Source organism: Idiotropiscis lumnitzeri, chromosome 2, assembly GCF_059441095.1.
Source record: "Idiotropiscis lumnitzeri isolate Australia: NSW breed Sydney's pygmy pipehorse chromosome 2, RoL_Ilum_1.0, whole genome shotgun sequence".
Classification (NCBI taxonomy): Eukaryota; Metazoa; Chordata; class Actinopteri; order Syngnathiformes; family Syngnathidae; genus Idiotropiscis; species Idiotropiscis lumnitzeri.
In genome coordinates, this window is record NC_142392.1 from 7370593 (window position 1) to 7395375 (window position 24783).

At 42.6% G+C, this 24783-nt stretch overlaps 1 protein-coding gene across 1 annotated transcript; it reads right to left on the reverse strand.

Moving 5' to 3' along the window:
* Positions 1–1799: 1799 nt before the first annotated feature.
* net1 (neuroepithelial cell transforming 1) lies at positions 1800–7655 on the reverse strand. Its single transcript, XM_088288746.1, has 9 exons — positions 7365–7655; positions 5313–5420; positions 5062–5226; positions 4570–4632; positions 4197–4370; positions 3859–4116; positions 3612–3782; positions 3302–3488; positions 1800–3210 (listed from the first exon to the last, which is right to left on the reverse strand). The coding sequence occupies exons 1-9, from the start codon at positions 7515–7517 to the stop codon at positions 2792–2794; spliced, it is 1698 nt and encodes a 565-aa protein (XP_088144872.1). The 5' UTR covers positions 7518–7655; the 3' UTR covers positions 1800–2791.
* Positions 7656–24783: the final 17128 nt, after the last annotated feature.

Sequence of the window (24783 nt, forward strand, 5' to 3'; positions counted from 1 at the left end):
CTTTCTAAAGACAAAATATGTGATATTTTATAGTGGATCTTGTACAGATCCACGTTAAGTTACAGTTTAGTGCTTTTTTTTTAATAATGATATTATTGACTCAAAATAAATAAAAAAAAATAAAAATCTATAGTTGGCATGCATCTCCAAAAAATAATAATTTCATTTCATTTAAAAAAAATCCCTTTCCTTTTAAGTTTTCAAATGAATATTAGTTAGTTGTAATTAACAGTTAATAGACACTACATTAGTCAATTGCTGAGCTCATTTGAACTTAGCACCACTAATAAAACGATAAGACATGCATGGTAATATTCTGGTCACTATTTTATTATTCAATGTGCTTTGGTTCCCTGAAAGGTGCTTGAAATAATAAAAAAATAAATAAATAAAATATATAGATATATATTGCTTTTTATTTAATTTAATTTAATTTTATTTTATTTTATTTTATTTTATTTTTCCAATGCAAGACTTTAACCATAAAATTTTAGCGGGTTTTGCGAACGTGCACCCGAACGCGTGCTTAGTGTTTTGAGTGCCCTTTCTCAGTCTGTTTGCCGTTAGTTTAGTGTAAACACTGGTGAAATCCATTACGAGGAAGAAACTCTATACAGTACTAGTTTCCATCTCCATGGAAACGCCGGCTAATGTTGAGTTGACTCGCCTGTATCAGTCAATTAAACTACTTCCAAAGAAATAGTTTACTGGATCTCCATGGAGGTCCCTGAGTGTCCTTCGTGTCTATAAAGTATTTTGTTTGAATACGTTTATGTAGCCTGTTGTCTTCAAATTTGACCCGTTAGCCTGTTGGACATCAATAAAAATATCCGAAATGTCCTAAATGTCGTAAAATGATCACACAAAGTAGTTCAAAGGGATTAAGATCATGGTGAAAATTGATCTTTAGCATTCCATACTGAATTAGCATTTAAAACCTTTGTTACCCTCACAGTGGGGAAATTTGCAATGAGCAAAAAAATGACCAGTGAGCATGAGTGGCCATTCGGAGAACATTCACGTTTTCCTGGAAGCAGGCATGAAGCGACCACAGTTGGCTCGCACTGACTTTGACCATCACACACTTAAATCACAGCTTTGGTTCCTAGTAGTGTACACCCAGTTGTTTGTTTTCACGCCCCCAAGTCCCGAAGTCCTAAAAGGGAGATGGAAACATGCAACTTCCATTTGGCTAGCATCAGGCAGGTATAGAGCGTTGTTCGATTAAACAATCTCAAAATGAGTCCAGTTGCTTTTTGATCGTTTCCAGAGCTGGGTGATGTTTTCTCAACAGCAAAAATGCCGAACGACAGTGTAATTTACATGCCAGGCCAGTAGTTGGCGACATTCACCTCAACAAGGTTCATTTCATTTTTTTCAAGTTAGGCGGGCCGGATTAAAACATTTAATGGGCCGCATGTGGCCCCCGGTCCGTAGTTTGCCCACCCTTGCTCTAGAGGTTGTTGCCTATATCACAAACCTATTGGGGTCTTTCTTTACATTGAAGTCTCATCTTGTTTTTTCGCCCTTAGATAAAGATAGCTCTTTATTGTTTAAATTACAACAAAACACCTGCAAGTCACATGTTCCAATATTTTTGCAACTAGCATCTATGTGGCACATTACAGCTCTATGTAAACAGCTTATGTTACATATGCAGATGACGAAGAGCAATCTGTACAAAAAGATAGTATGGGAAAAAATTGAGAATAGTAAAAAAAAAAAAATCATAAATAAATTATATGTGGTACACGCATGGGTGTTGTTTACTTTTAAGAACGATAAATGATGACAAAAGGTTCAGATGCAAATCTTACACAGATCTTTATTGTTCTTATACTCAGGTAAAGTTAATGGCAAATACACTTTTTTCCCCTCCTTTTCTTTTTCCAGTTCAAACATGCACATACAGAAACCTTCTTTCTACATACTCATTCCAACTATGACCATCCAACATTTTCTTAATTAGCTTTCTTTTCCATTTCCAAACAGTCAGTTCTCTTCAGCAACATCCTCTTCATCATCCTTCTTAGAACACATTCGGTAATTCCGTTCCTCTGGTGCAAAGTAGTGTCCACAACTTCCACTCCATGAAAGATGCTACACCGAAAAAGTCTCCTTCGAAACCAGTTGTGGCTCAGTTCGAACATCGGTTTCGGAACATCCTCGACTTGTGATTTTCGATTTAAATAACGCCCGTTGACGATGCCCCCCAAAAAAAAAAAACGGCGACTGCGTCCTGGCATTTTTTGGGGGGTTCAAGGAATGTATAAAAATAAGACGTTTTGTTCACTCGTAACTTACAGTATGTGTTACATCTTAATTTATCTTCCTGTCTTACCTAAAACACATGCGCCACCTAAAAGCTAATACAGTGCTCCTTTAAATATAGCTAAAAAAAATACCACATAAGAATATAAAAATGTAAAACTACATCCCTCATCTTATGCAGGAAAAAAAAATGCTTAAATATCAAATCAATGGTAAACATTCGTCCCTTTGTTTTTGTCTTTGGCAGGGTTTCCCAAACTTCTGGTTAGGACCCAAAATGGGACCATTTTATGGCAGAAGAATAATTTGTCTGTGTATAGGTTATGTAAAATATAGTGTTTAGGAAACCCTGGTCTTTGGGATGGACTTAAAAAAGGAAGGTGAGGTAAACAGCTGCCTAAGTGGACAGTAACACAGAACACTGTTTTAAGGGTACGCGCACACTCTGTCACACATAAATACAAGTCCCACGTTTTTCCCGTGTTTATGTACAAAATGATTGAGTCTATTTTCTTCCACTTTACACCATGGTCTCTTTTCTCTTCCCTAATGAATAAAGGGACTTCTTCTCCTTTTTGGATTTGTGAGACGCAGGCGGGGAAACGGGCGATGATGATGTGGAGGAGGAAGGGGAGTCTGAGGGGGAGGGGGTGGCGGTTCCACATGGCGAGCTTGGTGCGGACTGGGTAGTCCGCTGAGGGCAGTTCTCATCCGTCTCTTCCATGTGGACAATGGCGGAGACGGATGATGGGCGGCGTTTCGATCGGACGTCCGTTGTCGTCGTGGGTGGCGAGGTGTGCTCGCCGTGCGGCCGGTGGACGGAGATGGCGCTGCGCAGGCAGTTGAGCCACTGCTGCTTGTGAAAGACGTCGTTGACCTGGAGCGTGTGCGACTGCGCCTGGCCAGGGTCTTGGGCGCGCACACGGAAAATATTCTTGGCTGTAATGGAAAGGAGGAAAAAAATTAAGTTCACGACTGGTCCTGATTCAACAATCGGATGCCGGGATCGCTCTGGGAACACAAGCCTCACCTTTGTCGGCGTTGCTGAAGGCACCTCTGAACGAACCGCCCATCCTGACGTCACCGTCCTGCAGGTCGTCCAACACCAGGTCCTGCACGGGAATGGGCTGCCGGTACACTTGGAAACATTGACGCTCATTTCGGATGACCGAGCGGGTCAGGACGAGCAGCTCGGTGAACAGGAACACGTGCAGCTTCTGCCAAGGGGACAATGAAAAATTGAGGCTCGAGATTTCCTCAGGGTCTTGTGTCCATAAACAGGCTTTATTCGTCACTATTGAAGACTGTTAGATTTATTTTAACCTCTATACGTTTCTCACCGTTCCGCTCTTGTTGCGAAGCTCTCCGTGACACAGCAGGCTTTTGCACTGTTCGAGGCGGGGATCTCTCTGCCGGTCATCCAGATATTCCAGCTTGTCGATGTAGTATAAGCACTCGGACTCGCCCTTCTTCATGTTGATGTCGGACAACACCCTTTGGATGATGGTGATCTGAAGACAGGGTATGACTTAGTCTCAAGGTCTTTAAGACAAAGCGGCACTCAAACATCTTAGAGTTGGTCCTTACCGCTTGTTCCAAGCTAGTGGCATCCGGATGCTCGGGCGGAGTGTGTCTCAAGATCTCTCTGAGCAGCAGCGGGTATTTGACTAGGCGGGAGCGTGGGATGTCCAGGAAGCTCCAGAGGTCCAGCTTCCGGCTAAAGGGCGACTCCAGGCAGCGCTGCAGAAAGTCTTGCACTCGCCGGTCTTGCTTCTTCTGGTCCAGCAGGGCCTTTGCGGCCAGCTGATTGCTGCAGTACTTCTTGTAAGCATCCAGCTTTGGTAACTACAGAAAGAAGAAGGCTGTTTTACTTCCACCCGCTTTAAGCATTTTGATGCAGATACATCATCTGAAATGTAGCTTACCCAATTGACAACAATTTGACCGATCTGGCCGACGGTTCCGTTAGAACCTGTCGCTTTGGAGAGTTGAGCCAGCAAGTCCTCGTGCAGAGGGATATAGGCATCCAGGTTGCCAAAAATGTGCGAGAGTTCCTCTTCGGACATTATGGACAGCTTCAGCATTGGGTCATGATACGCCTGTAAAGAGGGAGGAAATTGTTAAATACATCCACAGTAAACCGGGACGGGAGGATGTTAAAAATAGCTCTTAAAAACAAGAGTAGACACAGAAAAGATAGAGTGGAGAATAAATTCCTGGCTTTTTATAGTCGCTGGCTTGATTGAAAGAAGGGCCTGCCAGGCTTTGATTTAATCTGTTTGCTTTCTGAGTACAAACCTTGCGTGCAAGTTGGAGGTCCTCAATCAGGTCTTGTTCTCCACGAGACAGCTCAAATATGGCCTGAGGAAGAGGAGGAAGGGGGGGGTGGGGGAAGGCAGAAAAAGATAAACATGAATCAGGGTGTTTTTTACATTGGGACAACCGAATACCCCTTCGATTTAAGGCCAGACTCGCGGCGGGTGCCAAGCAACTGAAGTCTAAGTCTTTCTGGCTGCCATCTGCATTTTAAAAGTGGACAAAGTTTATAGCTCCTGACAGCTGGGAAAGATGTCAGACATAAGTGGGGAGGTAGTCTGCCTCTTTGGCTTGTTAGTTCTACGTGAACTTACACAGACTGTGAAACAGGTCCTGTGAGGCCTTTTATTCTCATTTAAACTATTTGACACAAATACTGCGGGGATATGTGAAAGTAGTCTGGACGTACAGTGCTGTCTGGATTTCTAAACCACAGAGGCTTCATTCATTCTTTCAGTCTGATGGGATTCTCACCTCCTGCCGTTTGATCTCTTTGGTGGTTAAGGTTTCCTTCTGGTGAACGTCGAGCGTCTCCGACCACAGTGTGCTGTTCCTTCTTTTCGGCGGCGTGGGGGCCGCTGCCTTGCAGCAAGGCTTCTGGGGCACGACCGGCGACTTGCCATCACTCCGGAAGGAGGCCTGCGGACAGAAATAAATCCTCAAGTCAAACTCCCCGTGGTGTTGTTGCGTTTGACATGCGGAAAGAAGCGTCACAGGTCCCTCACCTGGATGGTTTGGCCGAAGCGCCGGACGGCCCCATTCTTCACCGGAGAGATGAGGTTGGCTAACGACGTCACCCTGCCGAGAGGACGGACACGCTTGTTGCTGGGTTCCTGGATTAGAAAGACAAAATCAAGAGGGAGAATTTAGCCGAGGAACTAACAGAACAAATCGATCGGTTATGCCAACTGTGAGATCTCAAGAAGCAAGTCCCTCGTGACTTCCTTGTGATCAGACCCATCCAGTCGGGTCGTAAATCCTCTTTATTGACTCCACTTCCAGGCTTTGGAGCCAGGAAATATGAGGGGTTGCGAGATGATGCCTTAGGCAGACAGATTGGCGGAGCTCACTGGGCAGACAGAAATATTGCCCCTGTTTGGTTGGACAAAGTGGAGGCCAAAGTGGCTTCACCAGCTGTTGGCTCCATCATGTGAGAGGCAGGCAGCCAGCCCACCCTGCACAAAGACCCCCTCTGAGTGCTGATCAGGTTGGAAAGGGGGTCTGGGGGAATGCCAAGAATGCACGAGACTCCGTTCTCAGCTGTTCGCCCCTGTGCGCGCTCCGCGACTATCTGCCTGACAACAAGCTCTCTTGAAAGTGTAGCTGTGGGAGATAAATACTTCCTGTAGGCTTGTTGGTCTTTAACTTCCTTTCCCAGTCAGACAAAGCAGTGTGTCATGTGGGGTGGCTTTAACGTGAAACAGACCGTGGCGGCAAGTCTGGGAAAGGGGTCGTCGTTGTAAACCTGCAATGAATCTTTCCCCTGCTTAAGTGTTTACATTGAGTCGCGTTGCACGGTGGGGGGGGTGGGGTGTGCAGTTGTGTTCAGTTTTTTTCTGCAAGTTGACGCAAGTTTTTTAATGGGGCTAGCGTGAGAGTAGATCTACACCTGGGCCAGGTACCCAACCCCCTCCCCCTAGCCTTGAGGGTTTGAAAGAAGCTGCTTGGCTGCAGGCCAGCAACAGCACAGAGCTGTAGTCAGGAAGCTAAAGTAATGCTTTGAGTACAAAAGTTCTTCAAAATCATTACAAGATCAGAATCACAGCATTCAATTAGTTTGCGCCATCTCTCTTTTTAAGTTTCTAATCGAGTTGCTTGTGTTTTCTCCTGACTCAGCCCTGAAACCATTTTGCCTTGGATCAGCGAAATCTGGGAAACCACCGAGGCACAGCTGTGGAACTGATCCACTCGCTCTTTGAGCTGTTCTGACTGGGGTCTCAAGACGAAGCGCATCTTTATTAAGCCCTCTAGCGGCAGGGCCGGCACATGGTTGCCACATGGTGGATACTTTCACCCGGGTCGTTTTTGGGAACTACTCACTTAAAGATGAGATCATGGTGTTTTTCTCAAAGTGTGCCTTTCATGTCTTTTGGGGACTAGTCCATGACAAAAAAAAAAGACAATGAATTAGTTTTTTTTTGTGCGTCAGGAAGCTGTTTTTTCCTGCAGAACCAGACTCAGTTCCTGAGTCTTTAACTATTGTCAATGAATAATGTTGCACATCTCCATCCAAACCTTTTATTACAACCTCCCTTCTAGTCGGCGTTCAGTTCGCTTTGATCTATACTTAAATGTGTGGTGTGCCGAAAACTCCAGATGTCTTGAGAACCAGAACCAGACTTCAAATGACAGAGCCAAGGTCATCAATAAGTCACTTGGCGAAAGTCTGGGAACTCGCTAGGGGAGAATTGTCTCCAGACTTCACAGAACCTCCGGACTTTTACCGTCAGTGAGACCACATGTTGGTGGAGAATGAAAGGCACAATACACATTTCCGCAGTTGAGAGACCAGTTCCACGTTGATATACCCGATCTTAACGTGGTGAATACTTATTTCTAAACCTCAATCAAACCATAAAAAGTTACCCTATTTCATTGTAATGAATGCTATGATTGCTCCATATCCTACCGAGCACCTGCTGCGATGAATATTTATGAAAACTGCGCTAATACACAAAACTGTTTGTGGTCGCGGAAAGTGCAGGTCTTTGATAATAGTTCAACGTTTTGTCAATCTTGAGCCAAATGAGAGAAAACACAATTTAAAAGTGACTCACCTCTAACTCCTTGTGGGCTTGGTTCTGGTAGTCTATCACTTGCAGAGTCCGTTTGATAGGCACCAAGCTTCCCAGTTCATCGTAAGCCACCATAGCTTTCAGTAAAAACGTGATATCCCTTCTTTTTTTTTTTTTTAAATCCTTTTTTTTCATCAGCTCCAAGTAATCCACAGAGAGAGAAAAAAATAGATACGTTCAAAGTAATAAATAAATAAAATACCTCTGATTTACATTAGTTCTGCTCCTCGAGTGGGACAGAGCTTTCAGTGAAGCTCCACCTCACCCGCTCTCTAAACTTTGGTCTGCTCCAGACAGAGGGTGGGAGGGCTTTATAGCTTACGAGGAGACATGGGAGGGGAGGAGATCCCTGAGGCGGGCTCAAAGTTTGCTGGGAGGTGAGAGGACACCACCAGCATGCCATGTTGCTGCGTACACTCAGAACTAAAAACAGTAGCGAGTAAAAGGTGCGATCCCAAGTAAAGTTGACACCTAAACAGGGTTTCGTTGCGGGTTTGAACCTTGTACAACACCAGGCGATTAGCTCAGGTGGCTCGATAGTTAAAGAGAGTGGATCAGAAATGGTGATTTATTGACTATATTTTAAAAGTTTAGGACCGAACTCAAAATGTTGGCTTTCACCAGCTTTGCTGCTTCAAACAAAACAGTGAATGAAAAAAGTCAAAATCTTAAATTTCTGCAGAAATTTACGATTGCATTTATAACTTTCAACTGCACTTCACTCATTAAAAAAAAAAAAATTAATGCCATAATAATAAAAATTGAATTACAAATGATGCAAGTGTTATAATAATAAAAAAATAATAATACATGTAAAAATAATAACAATAATCAAAACAATAATAATCATTGGAATTAAAAAAATAACAAAAGCAGCATAAATCTTGGTAAAAATTTGTGTCATTACTCATAAAATCAGTCACAGAAATTTGCTACTTTCATGCAATCCATTTAGTCGTCTTTGTTAATCAGTTTTTAAATAGTTTCAAATATTAGATTAAAGGAGAGTCAGCCTCCAAATTTTCTTGACAATTATAAGTTCCATGCAGTCCTACGAGTCTAAACTCAGCATTCTGATTAATATTGCGTTTGTGTAAAATGAATTAAGCCGTAAAATTCACCTGTTTTTGTCCATCTAAGCGGGGTGCTAGATGTTCCTCTGACGAGCTTGCATTATGCTCCTCGTCGTCATAATTATCAAAATGATGCAGAGGTCAGTGCACTGTATCACCTACAGCAAACATACGGCCCGGGGACCTCATGTGGCCCGTTAAACGTTTTAATCCGGCCCGCCGAACTTGAAAAAAATTAAATGAATAAACCTTGTTAATGTTTTATTTTCTAAATACCATGTTTTTTCAAAGACATATATTATTGTTGTCATGCTTTTATTCACTTTCATTTCAAATTAACTGTATTTATCTCCGATGAGGTGAGGTTACCAAAACACTCCTGGTCCGACCCCTCTGTCAAATTTTAGAACCCATTGTGGCCCGCCAATCCAAAAGTTTGCACACCCCTGTCCTACGGCTATTGTCAATTTCTGTCGAGTCTGCCCAAAACCAATCCATTAATTTATGAGTTCATCATTCTGTGTTTGGGAATCAATCAACATCGGATTTGGACCCTTTTTTCTTAAACAGTCCTCTTATCAGACTCATCAGGCCAACTGGGGGGGAGGTCCCATTTCAATATCAATAGCAGCGGGGGGCGGGGTGGTACTGGGACTCATTCAGCCAGATGTTTGAACTGAAACCTGTATCTTGAAGATCAGAAAAGGGGGTTGGGTGTGACGACCACCCATTTGATTCGTCAATTTCTTTGTCAGTTTCAGTTAAATCAAAGGACATCTCTGAGGAGAAGACGTGAGCACTGACTGACAATCGCACCTGAACACGCAAAATGTTTTGAGCGTGATCTGCCGTCTTAAACGGGGGGTGGGGGGGAGGGGGCGAAGCGTAAAAGCGCGTCGCGAGGGCAAATGGATGAGAGCGTCACGTCGTGGACTCTGTCCTCCTGGGTCAACACCGAGGTGTGAAGCCCAACGCTGACTTTGCGCTGCTGCTGCCGTGTGGAGGTGATAAAACACAGATGCTGAGTGAGCCGCATTGCGGTTGACACCTTCTTTAGGGGTTGTTGACGTGGTGATGGAAAAGCACACCGACGGGGGGGGATGATGTTTCCAGACATGCGAAACAACAAATTTCCCTTTTGGAAATAATGGGCAAGGTGTTAACAGTGTGGCCGTCGTCAGCATTCGGTGAAGTTAACCGTTTTAAAGTTGGACTGACGTTCGTAAGTGTTTCCGGGTGTTAATAGCAAACTAGTGGCACAGCGTCATTTTTCACAAAATCAATTGTCACACAAGTGTTTAAAAAAAAAAAAAAGGTTGCCACTGTTAGCAAATCGTATGAATAGCACTCGTAAATGACGATTGAAGGTGAGATGATTTTAGCATGCCACAAAGGCATTGAAACAAATGAATTCTTAAAAAAAAAAAAAAAAAAAAATCTAAATAACCTTTCATATTTATGCTGGGGGTATAATGCAAATGCAAGTAATCATTTACGTTCTTAAATGTCACATGATCATTGTCACAAGTTCGCTGAACAAAAAGGCACGTTTCATTTTAAAGATGAATGACATCTCGCGATCCTTAACTTGACAAGTGTGAATGAAATATTTCATTCCTCCTATTGTTGAGGCTAAAAAAAAAAAAGCCACAGAAAACAAAAAGCCCTAAACTGCGGTCATGTGGAACTTCTCGCATGACAATTTCCAAGAATGCGTTTCAAACTGCCAGTTTTTGTGCCTCTTAAATCCATCTTCCAAATTGCCGAAAAAACACCAAAACAAGAAAACAAAAACTTCACAGCGAGATGCAACAACACGGATCTGCTACGATCCCACTTTTGACACCTTACCCAAATAAATCTGGCGTAATGTGGGCCCGCGGTAGTATTTGAGTTAACGTGCCATTATCACGAGCACGGCATATCGCACGGGTGTGTGAGCATTTTGACTGTCATGCTGTCAATTTGGTTACGACCTCAGCTTAAGCTTCATTTTTAGATGACACACCTCACTTGTGTTTTGGGACTGGTCGGCAACCAATCGCATTGTTGCATTTCAATAAATTACTTCAGTAACTAAAGTAAGGTAAACTGCGGGAGGATCTAAATCAGGGGTGGGCACACTTTTTGATTGGCGGGCCACAATGGGTTCTAAAATTTGTCCGAGGGGCAGATGGATGGAGTGTTTCGGTAACCTCACCTCATATAAAAAAAAAATACATTTAATTTTAAATGAAAGTGAACAAAAGCATCACAACAATATATTTGTCTTTGAAAAACCTCATCATTTAGAAAATAAAACATTAACAACGCTTATTCATTTAATTTTTCTCAAGTTTGGCGGGCCGGATTAAAACGTCAAACGGGCCGCATGTGGCCCCCGGGCCGTAGTTTGCCCACGCCTGATCTAAATGAACCGTTATGACTGTTAAACCTGCCATGTCCACGCAAGCCCTAACAATCCCCTCCTGAGCAGACTTTTTCTTTCATACGACACCTCGTTTGAGTTAGCAGAGCAGCGAATATGCCGAATGAGCCGCGAGAGAAAGTCCGTCTGTGTGTAGTCTGTACCGCCGATGACACCGGGTCGCCTTTTGGCTGTGAGTCACCTGGCTCGGGGGAGACCTGCTGCTGAATCAGCTGTACATCTACCCCGCTTCCGTCCTCCTCCCCGTCAAGTTTTACTGCGCTGCAGCTGGAGCGTCTACATGATTTACACTCCAAAAGCCATAGACTGTGGAGTGCTGGTGGGCGTTGATGATGAGGGAGTGTGGGGGGGGGGGGGGGTGTAGTCTAGTGGGTAGGATAGATGAATAATGCCACGTGTAGTGTGCAGTGGAGTTTCACCGCTGCCTAACCTATGCCGTGCCAGGGACGGACCCAAACACCAAGGCCTGTGGGGGCCGAGCTCAATTTAACTCGCACGCCAGGAACAGTGAGCAGCCTAATTGCGGCCCTTGAGGGAAGACATTAAACAAGCAGTTCGGGGTTAAGGAATATAGCAAAGTGAAAACAGCGGAGGCACTGCTGCCCCCTGCTGACTACTTTTGGAAGGTGTTAAATACCTTACAATGTAGATCTGTTTTTGTTTGAAAAGAATGGGCACCAGGAATAACCCGGAACCGTTGGGTTTTTTCCCCCCTCCAAAATACTTAAAAGAAAAAATCTATTTTAACTGTGAAAGTCATTTTCTTTGGATATACATATGACACTGAAGAATTGGAACTTTGACCTCACGGTGGGTGCGATCTGCTGTCCATATTCTGCTCACTACAACACGGCCACGGAAACAGCAGCTTCCAAAAATAGCACTCAATCGATGAATTTAGTCCTAAGCCCTTCCCTGAGCCCGTAAACAAAAAGTTTAAGTCAGTTTCACTCATTGCGATGTACTGTAATCCGCTTTTCTTCCAGGTGTGTCTTTAACATTGAGCATCCCACTGATTATGTTTGAAAACACTTTTTTTTTTTTTTTTTTAATTCAACGGGTAGGAAACTATTAATATCTCTTTTCAGACCGAAGGCACAGGACAGCATGTAATCACAAAAAGGCCCGCCTAACACCATCAGTTCAGTCTGTTACTCAATGTTTTGATTTGTCAGTGTCCACGCCCCAAAGCAAACCTTGTTGCTAGCAAACACAGGATGATTGGAGACGGACTGGAACGTCGATAGAGCCTGATAACAAACGAAATCACTTTTAACACTACTTCCTTCGTTTTTTTTTTTGTTTTTTTTTTTGAGTAGGGGCGGGAGGCGGTAGGGCGCAGTGACATCTGGTGATAGGCCTTGGGAAAATAATTGGCAGTCGGTACCGATGCGGCGACGGAGCGTGTCAGGATTAAAGCGCATTGGAAGCAGCTCAACTCGAAAGGAAAATAAAGTCGTAGCAAAAACAGAACTGTTTTGATTGGGGGGGAGTGGTCGCTGGGAATCTCCACACCGCAACATTTTCCCAACCAAATCACAGCGACTGATAAAACTCGTTGCATAAGTGCAGTTGCTCTTCTCTCGTGCGTTGGGGGAAAAAAAAAAAACCGGCCCACACGCACTCCAAACGTGTGACTGTGACACAAAAGAGTATTAGGATTACATTCAAATATAAAACAGTAAAAAGCTTTTCAATTACAGAAAAAATAATAATCATATGAGTATCAAGTTCAAGTTTTAGCACATGAATGTCAGAATTAACTCGTGAACCATCCTGAAAAGAAAAAATAAAATGATATTCCTTAACTGATTGAATCCCAGACATTTTCACCAGAGGAAACCCCTCAATCCACGCATTTTTCTGGAGTTTGACTGATTTTGCAAGGCCAACAGAATAATGGGTTCTAATGCTATAAAAACACGGAGCTATGACACAAAAAAAACCAAAACAAAAACGCTAAGACGTATAAATACGTCTTTGGGAGGCGGGGTCTTATGGATTGATTAATATAGATTTGTAGTGTTAGCAGAAAAACAAAAATTGGGGGGAATATGAGTTTTGTAACAATTAAATCATATTACAAAGGGAAATATTGTGAAAATAAAGTTGGAATTTTATTGCATCTGTGACAATGAACTCATTTTATTTTTTGCCCCACAAATTTCATATTATTAGATTTTTAAAAAAAAAAGAGGCTAATTTATGTTTTTTTTTTAAATATATATATATATCACCTGAGAAAGGAGTATACATGACGGGTCTTGTTGCTCAACTTATTAAGCACCCTCACACGTCAACGTCAAAGACGTTCTTTTCTGACTGGGCCATCCTGCCTTGTTGTGCCCTCGAACCAAAGAGCTTGTTTTGACTTGAACCGAAGTAAGAAACGACTTAAAAATAGAAATGAAAATGTTTCGGGACACCCATTGCGCCATTTGTTTTGATGACCCGTCATTATTTGACTTTTTCACCAACATGTTATGCAATGCATAATTCTGACGATACTCTTTATGGTGACGCTTTCTAGTTCATTTCTTTCTCGGAAATGATCAAACCTGTGCTGCGAATGTTATGTTGCGAGTCCATGAGATTCTTTTTTTTTTTTTAGTTTGTCATTTCCATTTAGAGTCAAATAGATTCTATCCTGAGATCTGTCTCTATGGCCTTGTCCACTTGGTTTAAATATAACTACCGTGGTTATTTTTAATCGTATGGACCGGGTGGGAGAGGATCTTGGACCATGCTACTTTTATCAATGGGTGTCCTCAATCTATTTTTGTGAAATGTCTAAAAATGGGAGAAAAATGTCGACTCGTAGCAGCCCGGTCAAATCCTGCAATGAAACTCCTTCTGCACCAAAGTGGACGTGAGATAAATCTCAAAAAGGAGTATCACTGCTTGTCATGGCAGAAAGCCTAAAACGTCGTATTGTTGTCACCAAATGGCCGCTAGTATGACGTTTTTATGACATGGAACAATTAAATTGGTTTTGAGTTACTATTTTGTTTGATGTGTCGCAGTGATCACCTCCTTCTACCCTTATTAGCTTTACGGAGATTCACCGCTAATCTGCCAATTGCATAACGTCCCAATAAAATAATTAAAGGGAAGGAATGCGGCAGGAAACGCAGGCCAACATTTGATGCATTTGCACAAGCTTTGTTCAAGAAAGGCCACTTTCATTTCTTACTGTTGACGGAAGTGAGGAATTTTCAGTTTCTGTCTATGATCGTAAAAAAGGCTTGAAGAGTGATTTTAACGCCTCAGTTTGAATGTGCGATGTCAGTCGTAAAGATGATGTCACGTGAAGTAAATTGACGGCCGTCATTAACATTTCAACAGGTGATCTGTTGCAAAAAATTAAAGCGGTGGAAAAATCATGCATTGTTAACTTGATAACAGAGAGACTGGCTAATTAATGGACTTTTTAGTTGCTCTGATTAATTGCCTGCTCTTTTTGACGCCGAATATTGATAGCTGTCGTGACGCTAGCACGCTAGCAAACTCAGGACAACCCAATCAAACATTTTACAATGCGCATACCTATCTGATGGTGCAAAAAAAAAATTTTTGATTTTGACGCACTTTATGGGAATTTACCTTGAAATCAAAGCTGCAGTCGGCTTACTTCTCTCATCTGCATTTCTGTGGCAAAAAATTTAAAAAAAAGAACAAACACGATGTGACCATTCTGCATTTTGTGATGGTAAACATGTCTGCTGTCAATACACACTTAGTCTGGAGTTTCCACTTAATACGCAACTCAGATTTTGAGTTGGCGACTTGTCTTATAGCTCGAAAGTAGGGGTGGGCAAATGTTTTGATTGGCGGGCCACATTGGTTATAAAATTTGACAGATCAGGAGCAGATGGATGGAGTGTTTTGGAAACCTAACCTCATCGGAGAAAAAAAAATACTATTTAATTAATTTTAATTTATTAATTATCTTTTTTAATTTAATTTAATTATTATTTAATTTATTTGATATTTAATTTTAAATGAAAATGAACAAAAGCATGGCAAAAAAATATGTCTTTGACACACCTCAGTATTTAGAAAATAAAACATTAACAAGGTTTATTCGTTTAATTATTTTCAAGTTCGGCGGGCCGGATTAAAATGTTTAACGGGCCGACTGTGGCCCCCGGGCCGCAGTTTGCCCACGCCTGATCTATAGAGAGATAGATTTTTTTTTTTTTTTTTAGTGTTTTATTTATCACAGCCGACAGCCCCACCAGAGGCATTTACAGCCTCACCACGCGCATCCCACAGGCCCCACTCCGCTCATTGCCCCGCATAGCTCTATCGTAAAACGACAATGGTCAGCGCTGGAGGTCCTTGAGCTAACAGGAAAGACTTAATTAGGCAGCGTGACGCTTTAACACCTGCATGCGGATTGTCGGTGAGGGCGTCACTGAGCAGGTGAGAACAGTAGTTGGCCATCTTGAAATGAGGTGACTGCAAAACAAAATGGGATGAACCCCCCGGCTCCCGCTCTCAGGGTTGTCATCGAGTTAACCCGATTGAGCTGACGATGGCCAAAATGGGCTCGTAATGGTTCAACTTTATTTGTTTTGTTGTGGCGGTGATGTTACGGCCTCCTGTTTGCCCCGACACCCTCACCCCTGTTTTTTTCCCGGCGTGTCTTTTCTGACTCGCAGGGTGCGAGCTCCATAGAAGGCTACAAATAATAAACGATTCAATTTCGAGATAGCAACACCGTCGTTTTTGAAGCCCGCCGTGAATCACAAGCAGGGAAACACGCACAATCGAAATGAAACCGTCAATGTTGCTGCTACCTCAAAGACTTGAGAGTTATTGCGGGCAATAAAGCTCTCAAGCACATGCATACTTTCTTTCTCGTATACATGAGCCGGTATTATACTGCTGTCTGAGCTTCTTCTCCGGAATGTATAACGCTCGATGAATGTGCGAAGGCAGGGCCGATGGTTCTTTCTCACCTTTTATCCGAGCAACTTTTTAAATATGTTGTAAAAAGAACAGTGCAGATAGGAAACTAAAATGTCAGAATGACCAAATCGGAATTACAAGTCATACCAAGTACATTAAAAAAAACGGCTTGGGAATATTGCTCTTGTTGTTTTGAGAGGAGGAATTTTTACATATATTGGAGAAGAATGAGTTTGAAAGTAGGTTATCCAAACACCGTATTAGTTGGAAAGACTTCAAGAGAGATGCGATGGCCGCTTGTCAACGGGACCGTTGAGTTTACTGCCGGTTGCCGTGACGTTTAACCAAAGCGTCTCGAAGTGGACGTTTGAGAATGTTAGTATTGTGTAGCTAGGCGAGAAAACAAAACATTTGCCCGTTTGTAAACGTTGCCGTCCGTGGCGTCATTCATTTCGATGTCGAATCTTAAAAATGCAAAGTGTTTCTCACGTCGGCGTGAATATTTTTCTCATTTGAATTCAAAACTGTGTGAAAACCCAAAAGGAGGTGATTGTTGTGTAAATCTCATCATGTATTTAAACAATACCCGAAAACCCTTTTTCCCCAGAACTTTTGCAGCTTCTTAGGTCGTTGAACCCATGACTCCACTCTTCACCGTTCAACGCTTGAAGTCAGCATTCCGCTTAGCTCGGCTCTGCGGAAAAGTCCCAGCAGAATTACGTCAGGTCGTCTTGTTAGCGCTCCGATTTGCCGATTGTGCAGGATCTCTGTCAAAGTTTTTGAACCACACGGGATCTGCCCTGTTCCTCCATCAACAGCCCGTGGATGGAAATAACAAGCTCCGTGCCGCAACTTGTTCAAATGCTACGTAGTCTTACTCAACAAACACGGGACATCGCGCCGAGGACGCGTGTTAGTCACCTGGGAGGCGACTGACAGATAAAATGCCGATGATGTGCACTGACAGGACAAAGAGGTAGCCATTAGAGGCAGCTGTTACTTCTTACTACACACAAGTTGGAACACAACACAATCCTTAAAAATAGCGTGTGTGTGCGTGTGTGAATGTTTTGATTCTGGATGTCAACAACAGTTTCATATGCCAAAGAAATGTTATTTTGGACCCCAAAAAAAAAAAAATTGCTGAATTCACCCATGACGCATTCGTATCTGCGCCATATGTGGGACTCGTTTTTTTTTTTGTTGTTGTTGATGCTTGAAGTTTTGCGAATGTGGCGACTAAGACGTTTTTGAGATGGAAAATGAACGGCATATTGGTGGCTGTAGGAACCGATTAATCGGTTGACGACCAGGTCAAGTCGGAAGTCAAAAGTTCTGAGTGATTTTATGCTACTTTTGGCCTTGTGCAGCAAATCAAAACAGGAGTTCAGAAAATCTCTCCAATTGATTACTCCAGAATAACAGTTACTTCATCGCCGATTCCAGTAGTTTGTCAAATGCCCATCCCAAGTCTGCAAGACAAACGGCTTTTGTGGGGAACATCTGAACATCTGTATAGAAACACATCGGCTTGTTTGTTCAACTAAGCCAACTCCATTCAAACGCTTTTCGTGTCATTTCATCCAAATTTTATTAACAGCCCCAAAACTCTGCAAGGGGCTTACTTGAACCCACACCAATCATCTGCGATGACAGACTGCAGCATTACGACATACATTTATTTATAATCCCCCTTCCCCCGCATCAAAAGCCTGCAAAGACATCAATGAGCGCTTGTCAAAATGTCCTTTTGTTAACGTGCGATTATGAGGCATCAATCCAACGACTACAGCAGTAAAAACCACAAAAGTCTGATGCGTCTGTCGTGGGACAAAGCAGCTGCCTCGGTTCGCACTCAACTGGGTGACGAAACATTCGAAAGTCGGAACGGATGCGCTCTAAAGGTGTCGGCTAAATCAGCCGTGTTCATTTTTCTCAATTTCACGTGTTCGCTTTATGCTAATTGCGATTTTACCGGGATGTGAGACGAAACGATGCGACGTGATGTTGAATTCTCTTTTGTTCAATGTTTTACAGTAAATTGTAACCAAAAAAAAACAAAAAACGGAGCACAGTATGTCCAGGGAGGGCGGAACAAATTATCTATCATGAAATGATAAGAATCCAATGCAGTGCAAATTAAATATGGCGGTGTTATTTTTAAAATCCTCACGCAGGGACAATAACGAAGTGCCTCTCGTCCTGAAACAAACACAGTGCAGCTCAGCTTCTTGTCAGCTGACGTTGTGGCTTAGTGATGCACTTTTTGGCAGGATGTTAAAAGCCAGTGGAGCTGAAATCGATTTGAAAACGGCTCTCGAATGTGGCGTTGCCTGGAGGACCAATGGGTTTGAATTTCGACACTTAGAACACCCGATGTCATGTTGCCGACGACCGTGCGATTTAAAAATGGAATCCTTCATCCCCGTTTTACACCCGTTTCTTGTAATAAGCCGTTTATTACTACCCTCGTCTGTTTCGACCTAGTGCACCTTGGCATTGGGCTGGCCACCTGACGCACATTCTTAAGCCAGCGAGGCCGAGCGCCTGACGTAGTCTTGCGAGAATGCGGCAAACGTTCAGAGAATGCTCGCCTTGCCTCGTTCCAAGGTTCGGCTGGGGGCCGATCCGCCCCCACCTCTATCTAGCAATGGGGGGGGGGGGGGTTAACTTCAAAGCCAAATGCTCGGGCTAAACATTATTCAAAGCCTCGGACAAACTTTACATCTTTAAGTGCCTGGATTTTTTTATTGATTTTTTTTTTTTTTTTTTTTGATAAGCAACAATGAGCGATGCGTAGATCCTTCCAGGGTTCTTCTATCACACGGTGGATTTATAAATGACTTAAAAACTGGGGCAAGATTAAATAGCAATCTAATGAGCGCCATGTGTTTTTTTTTTTGCTTGGATGAGCTAATCATACCATGTTTGCGAAGCTGCACGCTGGCATGAGATAAAAAGCCAAAAGGGCCGCTCTCTCTAAAAGTTCTTCTCTGCCATTACGCGAGTGATGGATTGGGTTGCAGGCGGTTGTAAACCTCACGGAATGCTGATCATCATGCTGTGCAATCTGTTTTTTTTTTTTTGTTTTTTTTTTTCTCCCCCCTTTCCCCTTGCTTCTACTAATCGGCTTGTCTCGTTTTGTTCTGACGCTAAACCGCATGGGCATACTGTAAGAAACGGTAGTGATTTAAAGGTCATTACGTTCCCTTTGCTGAGAAATGAGAGCTTTTTCTTGAGGCAGCATTTGGCTCGCGCTTGTAACATAAATTGGCTTAGCCCTGAGGGAGCCTCTAAACATTTAAATAAATGAGGATAGAGAAAGATCACACAGGTTTGGAGTTTGGAGGCAGCTCAAGGTAACTGTCGAGGCGATGCATCAAGGCTTGATCCAGATAAGAACCTCATGATGTACCAAGGTTTTCCATTGCACGTCAGGGATTTTCACGCATGCTCCTAAAATGTTCTCAAAGCACATGGCTTGCCACGTTCATTATTTGTTGAATTTGCTGAAGAGCACAACAGAAATAGGGGTGTGATTGGGCTCCAATTCTGGTGCTATGCTATTTGAACGATGGTTCTGGCCTTAATTGGGTGGGCTAGTCAAGGTAATTGTTTTTTGTTGGGTTTTTTTGTATTTCTTTGTCCCCTGTTATTATTTTTTTTTCTGACTTCTTTATACCAGGGGTGGGCAAACTTTTTGATTGACAGGCCACAAATGGGTTCTAAAGTTTGACAGAGGGGCCGGACCAGGAGCAGATGGATGGAGTGTTTTGGTAACCTCACCTTATTGGAGAAAAAAAAAAACTACATTTAATTTTAAATGAAAGTGAATAAATGCATGACAACAATATATGTCTTTGACTCACCAGAGTATTTAGAAAATAAAATATGAACACGATTTATTCATTTAAATTTTTTTCCAAGTTCGACGGGCCGGATTAAAACGTTTAAACGGACCGCATGTGGCCCCCGGGCCGCAGTTTGCCCACGCCTGCTCTATATTGTATACAGTGTATAGTGATATTTTGGTGCATTGTATATCGTCTTGCACGGATTACATTTTCAAGCCCAAAAACAAAACGACGATCATTACAACAAAGACCTGCTTTGGTGATGAAGGCCTTCTCAAGGAGACAAACATGACTGAGCCAAAGATAAGAATATTCAACAAGCAAAAGCACTGGTTGAGTCCACTTTGACCTAAAGTTCCAGCCTGAGAGTGACTTTAGTGAGTTCAAAGCTCTCACAAGGTGATAAGAAGGTGGACTCCACCTCCCCGCTACCTACCACAGCTTCAGCCAACCAAGATGAGCGAGGAAAGGGCAGCATGGGATCATAGGCAAGTGTGATATTTGAAGGAGGAGTCCTTGATCCAGCACCACATTCCCACTTGAGACTCGAGACGAACCCCAGGCTTCCATTCTTCTTGTCATTTTTGCAGGAAGGGGAGCTTCAAATGATGGGCAGTCTCAAAGAGGAATTCCTGAAACTGGTGCTCAAAGGTGGCTTCATTAAAATGAATGAAGGAATGCTAAGCTGCCCAGAAACATTTGTCGCCGGCGTGTGCGCTCGTTCAAGTGCTACTCGCGAGGTTGACTCATTCCAGTCGAGCCTTGGCCGCTGTTGCTCCAAGTGGCGTTCACACCCGGTGACGCGGCTAATGTGAGCGACACTCGCTGACGGCAGCTGCGGGTGCATGTAGACCAGGCGTGGGCAAACTACGGTCCGGGGGCCACACGCGGCCCCTTAAACGTTTTAATCCGGCCCGCCGAACTTGCAAAAAAAAATTCTTATTAATGATTTGTTTTCTAAATACTATGGTGTGTCAAAGATGCTTTTGTTCATTTCCATTTAAAATTAAATGCATTTTTTTTTCTTCAATGGGGTGAGGTTCCCAAAACACTCCATCCCATCTGCTCCTGGTCCGGCCCCCCTCTGTCAAATTTTAGAACCCATTGTGGCCCGCCAATCAAAACGTTTGCCCACCCCTGATGTAGACAATTCTTCTTCTTGTATACTGGCACCCACTGCTCTTCGCCAGTCAAATGTATTGATTAGTGCAGAGCTCTTGTCACTGATTTCCATCGATGGGTTATCCCGAATGGATGAGTGATCGGGGAGAACGCCGGGCCTGCAGCTGGTCCTTTTTGAACAGTCTGGCTGCTGAATTTTGGATGAAGTGTTAAATGATTTGAAGCAGACTTATGGAGCGTCACCAGGGGAAAATTAATGACCAATTGAGATGGATTTTGAATTAGCTGGCCGATGATGATATTAAGGATGGATACATCTATTGATCAATAAATCGTGCCGAAATTTTTCTTTTCTTTTTTTTTTTTTAAATGAACTGTTTTCACACAATTGAAGCCCGAGTTAATCGGACTTGAGTCTTGGAAGTGTCGTTAAAATCCCATTCCTGCAAATGATTTGCATGAGCACCGAAAAGGACTTTGATGTCATCTGTTGGTTTTAACGAGCGCTTTTTTTGCCGAAACATGTTCATAGTCTTGACAACAATTAAACAAAACTGAAATTTAAGATATTCTCCCTATGATGTCACCGTTGAGCGGACAACCGCGTGCCATACAGTTTCTCCTCGGCTGACTTACCAACGCGAGTAAATCTTTTGAACTCCTCAAAATGTCAAGTAATAACAATTGCATCATTTCAAACTTAAGTGAAAATATGTCCAAAAACTTCTGAAGGAATAACACTCAAGTAATTAATACCAGTTCGCATGAAAGCGTTTTATTCTGTTCTCGTGAGGACCACCCATGCGAGAAACATATCCTCCCGTCGTTCTAAAGGGTTTTTGGGCGTATGAATGCCGCATGTGTTTTAGCAGAACAATGATTGGAGGGAGAAAGAAAACAAGACTTCCTGGGTGTCCCCGGGGAAAAGGGTTGAAAGGTCACCACAGGTGTTGTTTGGATGGAGCTGTCAATGTGGTGCGCTACCCGCCAGATTACTTTTCGGATTCGGGAAATTTGTTAAATTGACAAATCTGTTTTTTTTTTTTGTTTTTTTTTTTTTTATCTCTCGTGTTAATCTAAAAAAAAAATAAATAAATAAATAAAAAGAACTAAACTGAAATTTCTAAACTTTCTCCACCATTCATGAGACCCATAACTGTACAACGTAAGTGATTTAAAAAAAAAAAAAAAAAAAACTTTTCATGTGGTTGCAAAAGTGTGCACACCCTTTTTTTTATTGGGTTGTATAGGTCACATAAATAGTCGGCAAAGTTTTTTGAAATGCTTAATCTTGGTAGTCTCGATTAAGGTTGCCATGGATACCAAAGATAACCATTACCCATCGGTGAGTCACCGAGGGGTTGTCGGTTGAGGAAAATAATTTCATCCCGGGACAGACAACCAGGCCTGTGTGCAGAATCAAAGTAACGCCGAAGCATCGGCGGAATGCGCGAAGCTTCCAAAGAAGTCGCACGGTGACAAGCGCTATGAATGGTTGGTGAAAAATTACATGGGCTGGGATCCAAGGTGTTGGATCATTTCTCCGATGGGTGTTAGAACAACATGCTGGGAATAGCAACAGGAAGTGGGAAGCCAGTCAAGCTAATAGCTCACCGCGCAATCTAAACACCCATTCCAGCCTCCCCGCATTTGGCGAATGTCATGTTTCCGGTACGGTGAGCTATTTGGTCATGAGATTTTGTCACCGCCTGCATTCAAAGGGTACAAAGGTGCTTTTTTGTGGCATATCACCGCGTGTGTGTCGAGAGCGAGTGTGAGTCAGTGGATCAGCGCCTCCAGGTTGCCCTACCTTTGTTTGTTAAAGTTTGGGACGATAACGGCCATTTCCTCACCTCCGCCCTTGGCGTGCCTTTTTGAACAAAGCCATTTACAAGGTGAAGCCTAATTGGGTGATTGAGGAACATTTTGTTTTGAAGCAAAATGGAAAAGGTGAATTTCTACTCATGCGAAGGGAATCGGTGAAATGGAATTTATGGTCAATCTCAGCCCTTTTTTTTTTTTTTTTTTTTTTTTCTCCCTCTTGTGTTTTTTTTCCACAATGCTTGAGGGTCAGATAATTAGGTGAGGTTTTTCCATGTTTGTCTGCAGAGCCAGACGGGCACTGGGCAGGGCTTGGGCACTCTGGCAGACAACATGGAAAAGATTCAGAAGAGTCCAATGTAAACGCTCCCAGGGGGTGCAGACGGATTGCCGTGAGATAACATTTGGCTGCGAGTCTGAAAATGCACCACTTGAATGTCGTCGTAGTTAAAAGTGAGACGCTCACTTTTATTGAGAAAAGCAATTCACGAGAAAATGATTTTATGGAGGAAAAGAACAGAGTTGTTGCTTTTCGTTGACGTTCTTGACATAAAAGGCATCGTTTTTAAAGTCACTTGAGAAGAAATCCTTTTAGTTCGTCACATCATCAACCTCATGTCCGCAAATCGTCTAAGGTCACGAATCGGAGACAAAGTCACAGACACGCTCCATGTAGAGATGGCTGTATTTATTTCACTTCATCTTTTTGCTCAAATTTAATGCAACTAAAGATGCTTATTTTGACTCTCAATTGCTTCTTCACACGGATTCGCTTATCGCTTCCATCTCTCTCTCTCTCTCTCTCTCTCGCTCGCTCGCTCTCAGCTGAACGCTCAGTTGAAGGGCCAGTACAATGCAACAGCATTACAATATTTTATTGTGTTCCAAGTGCAAAAATTGGAAGTCCATACACGTGGATGAATAGCCCATCTCTGAAAAGTACATTCCCACCTCTGATCAATTTGGAATTTTCAAATGAATCTGACATGCAAACCCTACACGGGAGGAGGCCGGAGCCGAGATTCCAACAGGGGGACGTGAGAATTTTGTGGCAAAAAATAGAAACCAAAAAAAAAAAAAAATCGACTTTATTAATGACCATTATCATAACGTCGTAAATCTTGCCAACGTGTTGCCCATCAGTGATCATGTTGCAGTCCCCCCCCCCCAAACCCAAACCCAATCAGTGTAGAAAATGGATTCATTGCTGTCTTCAATAAGTTAGAATTTTTTCTTTCTAGTACTTTTCTGAAGGGAAAAATGTTCGTAGCAAACATTTCTGTAATTCATGAATTTGCTGTACCCGATGACTCCGTCGTCAATGTTTGGGTACAGTAAAAGTGAAGGAAGCGTCGTCGTCTGACTCTGTGGTTCAACTAAGGCTCTCTGCTGACATCTTGTGGCTTTCTTTCCTGAGATTCCTGAGCAGCAACATTTGATAATTCCATAATAATCAAATTCATGTCACCGAACAGACAGTGTTTTCTTTGACAAAACATCTTTTTATGAACTATTTAATTACCTTTAGATCCAGAACTATTTAACGGGTTATTATAGTAAAATTGGGTTCTCGAAGGATCATAATTTACAAAGTACTCTCCACAGTTAGGAAATCGGAGATGAACGTTTTGGTGGAAAGTTGTGCAGTTGTTTGTTTATATTAATGCCTCATTTATTGTTGTGTTTGGTGACTCACTGTTTCAATGTCCTGCAGTTTGTTCCTTGGGGAGACGCCCCCAGAGCCTCACTGTCTCTTCTCTGCGGTAGTAACTCGAGCTGTCTCATTACCGGTTTCTTTTTAAAAATAAAAAAAAACTTTTTGATTGGCGGGCCACAATGGCTTCTAAAATTTGACAGAAGGGAGCAGATGGATGGAGTGTTTTGTTCATTTTAAATGAAAGTAAACAAAAGCATGACAATAATATATATATATGTCTTTGAAAAACGAAAGTATTTAGAAAATAAAACGTTAACAAGGTTTATTCATTTAATTTTTTTCAACTTCGGCGGGCCGGATCAAAACGTTTAACGGGCCACATGTGGCCCCCGGGCCGTAGTTTGCCCACCCCCTGCTCTAAAATGTCCCTTGGTGTGATTGTGAGTGCGCGTGATTGTTTGTCTTTGTGGATCAGATAATGGATTGATAATAATAATAATAATGATAATAATAATGGCAATAATATCACACT

Coding starts and splice junctions, on each gene's coding strand:
- net1 (XM_088288746.1), bottom strand. CDS start 7,517: ATGAAAAAAAAGGATTTAAAAAAAAAAAAAAGAAGGGATATCACGTTT. Junction 4,117..4,196: donor GTCAAATTGTTGTCAATTGG/GTAAGCTACATT, acceptor TTCTTTCTGTAG/TTACCAAAGCTGGATGCTTA. Junction 3,783..3,858: donor CCACTAGCTTGGAACAAGCG/GTAAGGACCAAC, acceptor CCCTGTCTTCAG/ATCACCATCATCCAAAGGGT.